The 6692-nt window shown below is 35.7% G+C and overlaps 1 protein-coding gene across 1 annotated transcript in view; it reads right to left on the bottom strand.

Moving 5' to 3' along the window:
* ruvbl2 (RuvB-like AAA ATPase 2) overlaps positions 1–6692 on the bottom strand; it is a gene marked incomplete at its 5' end in the record, with an annotated part of 39437 nt that overhangs the window by 13906 nt on the left and 18839 nt on the right. The window contains 3 exons of the mRNA XM_030129917.1: positions 3791–3905; positions 4697–4826; positions 4916–5035. Coding sequence (XP_029985777.1) covers positions 3791–3905; positions 4697–4826; positions 4916–5035 — 365 coding nt within the window. The remainder of the gene's footprint in view (positions 1–3790; positions 3906–4696; positions 4827–4915; positions 5036–6692) is intronic.

The following is a 6692-nucleotide window of genomic DNA, read 5'->3' as shown; positions in this document are numbered from 1 at the left end:
ACAATAATAACAATTCTACTACTACTGCTACTACTACTAATAATAACAATAATAAATAATAGTAATAATAATAACAATGATAACAATACTACTACTACTACTACTACTACTGATAATAATAATAATGATGATACTACTAATAATAATGACAATAACAATGATAACAATACTACTACTACTGCTACTACTAATAATAATATTAATAACAATACTACTACTACTGATAATAATAATAATAACAATACTAATAATAATACTATAATAATAATGACAATAACAATAATAATTCTACTACTGCTGCTACTACTACTAATAATAATAATAACAATAATAAATAATAGTAATAATAATAACAATACTACTACTACTGCTGCTGCTGCTACTACTACTACTACTACTACTACTAATTTTAATAATAATAATAAATAAATAACACTAGTAATAATGATAACAATAATAACAATACTACTACTAATGATATTAATAATAACAATACTACTAATAATAATAATAATGACAATAACAATAATAACAATACTACTACTACTGCTACTACTACTACTAATAATAAATAATAGTAGTAATAATAATAATAATAACAATACTACTACTACTGCTACTACTACTACTACTACTAATAACTATAATAAATAATAGTAATAATAATAACAATGACAACAGTACTACTACTACTACTACTACTAATAATAATACTAATAATAATAATGACAATAACAATAATAACAATACTACTATTACTACTATTACTCCGACTACTACTACTACTAATAAAAATACTAACAATAATAACAATAACAACAATAACAATACTCCTACTACTACTAATAATAATAATAATAACAAAAATAACAAAATAATAGTAATAATAATAACAATAATAATAGTAATAATAATGAATTCTCCATTTCTGTTGCTTCAGTAAATGCCTCTCAAACTCTTCTGTAACATTTTCAATTAATTTTAACAACAAAAAAAAGTCTTCGTTTTGAATGTGTGGAGTCGACACAAATGTGTGATGTTCAAATGGAGTTTGGAGTAAAAAGAGGTTTTAAAACCAGTGGATTAAACTAAACACAGGTTTCAAACCAGTGGATTAAACTAAACACAGGTTTCAAACCAGTGGATTAAACTAAACACAGGTTTCAAACCAGTGGATTAAACTAAACACAGGTTCCAAACCAGTGGATTAAACTAAACACAGGTTCCAAACCAGTGGATTAAACTAAACACAGGTTTCAAACCAGTGGATTAAACTAAACACAGGTTCCAAACCAGTGGATTAAACTAAACACAGGTTTAAAACCAGTGGATTAAACTAAACACAGGTTTCAAACCAGTGGATTAAACTAAACACAGGTTTAAAACCAGTGGATTAAACTAAACACAGGTTCCAAACCAGTGGATTAAACTAAACACAGGTTTCAAACCAGTGGATTAAACTAAACACAGGTTCCAAACCAGTGGATTAAACTAAACACAGGTTTAAAACCAGTGGATTAAACTAAACACAGGTTCCAAACCAGTGGATTAAACTAAACACAGGTTCCAAACCAGTGGATTAAACTAAACACAGGTTCCAAACCAGTGGATTAAACTAAACACAGGTTTAAAACCAGTGGATTAAACTAAACACAGGTTCCAAACCAGTGGATTAAACTAAACACAGGTTTCAAACCAGTGGATTAAACTAAACACAGGTTTCAAACCAGTGGATTAAACTAAACACAGGTTTCAAACCAGTGGATTAAACTAAACACAGGTTTAAAACCAGTGGATTAAACTAAACACAAGTTTAAAACCAGTGGATTAAACTAAACACAGGTTCCAAACCAGTGGATTAAACTAAACACAGGTTTAAAACCAGTGGATTAAACTAAACACAGGTTCCAAACCAGTTGATTAAACTAAACACAGGTTCCAAACCAGTGGATTAAACTAAACACAGGTTTCAAACCAGTGGATTAAACTAAACATAGGTTTCAAACCAGTGGATTAAACTAAACACAGGTTCCAAACCAGTGGATTAAACTAAACACAGGTTCCAAACCAGTGGATTAAACTAAACACAGGTTTCAAACCAGTGGATTAAACTAAACACAGGTTTCAAACCAGTGGATTAAACTAAACACAGGTTTAAAACCAGTGGATTAAACTAAACACAGGTTTAAAACCAGTGGATTAAACTAAACACAGGTTCCAAACCAGTGGATTAAACTAAACACAGGTTTAAAACCAGTGGATTAAACTAAACACAGGTTCCAAACCAGTGGATTAAACTAAACACAGGTTTAAAACCAGTGGATTAAACTAAACACAGGTTCCAAACCAGTGGATTAAACTAAACACAGGTTCCAAACCAGTGGATTAAACTAAACACAGGTTCCAAACCAGTGGATTAAACTAAACACAGGTTCCAAACCAGTGGATTAAACTAAACACAGGTTCCAAACCAGTGGATTAAACTAAACACAGGTTTAAAACCAGTGGATTAAACTAAACACAGGTTTAAAACCAGTGGATTAAACTAAACACAGGTTCCAAACCAGTGGATTAAACTAAACACAGGTTCCAAACCAGTGGATTAAACTAAACACAGGTTTAAAACCAGTGGATTAAACTAAACACAGGTTTCAAACCAGTGGATTAAACTAAGCACAGGTTCCAAACCAGTGGATTAAACTAAGCACAGGTTCCAAACCAGTGGATTAAACTAAACACAGGTTTAAAACCAGTGGATTAAACTAAACATAGGTTTCAAACCAGTGGATTAAACTAAACACAGGTTTCAAACCAGTGGATTAAACTAAACACAGGTTTAAAACCAGTGGATTAAACTAAACACAGGTTTAAAACCAGTGGATTAAACTAAACACAGGTTTAAAACCAGTGGATTAAACTAAACACAGGTTCCAAACCAGTGGATTAAACTAAACACAGGTTCCAAACCAGTGGATTAAACTAAACACAGGTTTAAAACCAGTGGATTAAACTAAACACAGGTTCCAAACCAGTGGATTAAACTAAACACAGGTTCCAAACCAGTGGATTAAACTAAACACAGGTTCCAAACCAGTGGATTAAACTAAACACAGGTTCCAAACCAGTGGATTAAACTAAACACAGGTTCCAAACCAGTGGATTAAACTAAACACAGGTTCCAAACCAGTGGATTAAACTAAACACAGGTTCCAAACCAGTGGATTAAACTAAACACAGGTTCCAAACCAGTGGATTAAACTAAACACAGGTTCCAAACCAGTGGATTAAACTAAACACAGGTTTAAAACCAGTGGATTAAACTAAACACAGGTTTAAAACCAGTGGATTAAACTAAACACAGGTTCCAAACCAGTGGATTAAACTAAACACAGGTTCCAAACCAGTGGATTAAACTAAACACAGGTTCCAAACCAGTGGATTAAACTAAACACAGGTTCCAAACCAGTGGATTAAACTAAACACAGGTTTAAAACCAGTGGATTAAACTAAACACAGGTTTAAAACCAGTGGATTAAACTAAACACAGGTTCCAAACCAGTGGATTAAACTAAACACAGGTTCCAAACCAGTGGATTAAACTAAACACAGGTTTCAAACCAGTGGATTAAACTAAACACAGGTTCCAAACCAGTGGATTAAACTAAACACAGGTTCCAAACCAGTGGATTAAACTAAACACAGGTTCCAAACCAGTGGATTAAACTAAACACAGGTTCCAAACCAGTGGATTAAACTAAACACAGGTTCCAAACCAGTGGATTAAACTCACGTGTTTCGTTGAACAGGAATGAATCCTGGTACTCCTTCATGTACTGGGAGGAGCGGGCCTCGTCCAGGAACAGAGCATACACTTTCTTTATGTCGTCCACGTGAACCTCCGTCCCCTGAAGAAGACGATAAAACACACAGATGTGAATGTGATCAGACCGTCATCAGGTTTAAACCTGATGATGAAAACGTCCATATTTAATTTGAACATTTAACGTAGAAGGATTTCTAGAAGCCAGGTGTGCTTGGTGTCCAAATGTAGTCCCTTCCTGTCCTTTCACATGCTGTCTTCTCTGTTGTGATCCTACCTATCCCACATGCTGATGCTGACCTGTGCATCTGCAGGTGGGACAGATGTTTGTGCTGTTCATCTGTTCACATCTCATCCACAACAGAACATAGACCTTCATTTTGCACAGATCCATTCCCTCAGTAGAACAGATAGAACATAGAACACTTACAATGAATATGAGGAGGAGTTTGTGTGGAATGAGTGGACAAAAGGAGCAGGTTACAGGTTCACCATGGATCAAATCTACTCTGTCATTCTCTGTAACATGTAATTCTACATGTGAAGTCAATCTTTTCCCATTTCTTAGGACTATAGATTCTGTGAAATGATTCTGTAAATTTCAGACCTCTAGCTCTTGTTCAGAAGTTATAGAAGCTGAAAATAGACCAACTTCAAATGGACAGAACTGTGGAACTATTTACAATTGGGCCTTGAAATTTAGGATTTTTCCATCATATATAATGTTGTAGAAGTATGTAAACATGTAAAACAATCTGAGAGGGTCAGGTGGAACCACTGGATGAAATTATATGGAATGACCCCTTTGTCTTTTTCTGTTCTTCCACCTGTTCGGACTCTAAAACACAGTCAAACTAAACCACTGCAGCGTCTCACCTTGCGTTTGCGACACACCAGGGCAGCCGTACTGATCAGCTGAATGGCGTAACGCAGCGACGTCTCCAGGGCGATGCGCGTCAGGATGGTCTGAGCCTCCTCCGTCAGCTCCACGTCCTCCTCTTCGCACCTGAAACGAAGCGGCGGCGGTCAGCTTCAGGTACAAACTACAGCAGAAGGAGACGGCGTAGGTTAAAGGTGACGGGGGCGGGCTCTCACCGGATCTTCAGGATCTGCCTGGTCTCCTTTTCGTTGTAGGGCGAGGTGGCAATGATGAGCAGGCGGTCCAGAAGGTCGATGGGGATTCCGTGTGGACTCTGATAGTTGGTTCCACGGATACTGAGAGAAAGGACAAGTTGGGACAGTTTGAGTTTGACGCTATATTATTTTGTTCTATTGATTTGTAAGGGGTGCCAGGAAGGTCTGTGTCCTGACAGCAAAGATGGAAAGTCCGTTCAGTCTTTTGTCTGTTTGTCGTATCTCAAACCACACAAAGGATGCACGTCCAAATTAAACAAAGCCCCTACACATTAAATGACAGAAAAAGAAATCACATTTAAACCATTTAACCCTGTCATGCACAGTGGTCACTCCAGTGGACACTCTAGTGGTCACTCCAGTGGACAGTTCTTCTCCAGCTGTTCTCTTGTATATTCAAAGGTTTTGTTGTTTTAGTTCCATATCTTCTCTCTGCAGCACTTTGAGATTCTGCTGAATGAAAAGTGCTTTAGAAATGCAACTTATCATTATTATTATTATTATTATTATTATTATTATTATTATCATTATATCAGCCAACACAGTGGACACTTATGCATCATCCCATACACTGACATTCATACCATTACTGTAATTTTGCTGTTCTTGATAAACCTGATCTGCAGTGACATGCTTTAAATCAGTTGCTAATTGTTATTAGTCTGTAATTAACAGTTTTCTTAATCAAAAGTTTTTTTGTTTTTTTTTTGCATATTATCCCCAAGAAGTTAGGAATAACTAGTATTAGAGTATGTTAAAATGTGAGAAAACATCAGATTAGCAGCATGAAAAATGTTTTTGTTTCATAGTTTTTCGTCTTCCAACTCCTTTTCGAGTGTAGATGAATGATTTTGGAATTTTGAATTTGCATGTATTCTGTAAATGCTCGAAATAAAAAAAAAAAAATGAATGAATAGTTTTCACACAGTATATGACTTTCTGACAATGTGCTTTAAATACATGTTTCTTTGCTTCAAAAATTAAATGCATGGTGTCCAGCTGAGTGGATATTTTTCTAACTAAATGAAAAACAGGTTCATAAAAAAAAAAAAAAAATTCAATTGCATTGTTTTTTTTCATGCCTAAAGACGAATAAAAACACTCAGGAAAAAAATCTCGACTCAGGTTCTCATAATTCATGCATGAAAGGGTTAAAATTCAAAATCATGTATTAAACAATGATTGCACAAAAAATACACAAATTCAAACACACAGTCCCCCCCCCCCCCCCCCCCAAAGTCCAAACTCAACAAAACCCACCAACCAAACAAAATCCAAACTCAAAATTTCCACCTTGGGTTCAGTAAAAAGGAAAAAACAGTTCAGTTCATTTTAACAAAAAATTCCACTCCGGGTTTTCCACAGTTTCTCAGTTTAAAAAAAAAAGATTCAGTTCATCCACTGTTACTTAGTAAAATAAAAAAAGACAAGTGCACAGTTCCAATGCAGGGCTTTAGAGAAAACAAAAAAAACATTTTACTCACGCCTCGTCTTCATTGTTCTGTCGTTCAGTCTGTCAGTCGGTCAGTCAGTCCGGTCCAGTCAGTCTGGAAATCTGGTCCGGGTTATGGCTGCTGGATTATGAGATGACCAGCTTCTGCTGCAGAGGAATGAGCTGATGTGATATTGACGATTAAGCAGACGTAGTAGTGGGATTAACGGCCGTACTGTGTCGTGTCTATGAGCGGTGGCTCCGACACTTCCTACACTCTTCGTTCTGTGCTGACTGGACAGTGGA

Source organism: Sphaeramia orbicularis, unplaced genomic scaffold (assembly GCF_902148855.1).
Source record: "Sphaeramia orbicularis unplaced genomic scaffold, fSphaOr1.1, whole genome shotgun sequence".
Classification (NCBI taxonomy): Eukaryota; Metazoa; Chordata; class Actinopteri; order Kurtiformes; family Apogonidae; genus Sphaeramia; species Sphaeramia orbicularis.
Note: the sequence above shows the minus strand (reverse complement) of the source record. Positions and strands in the feature narration are given on the sequence as shown.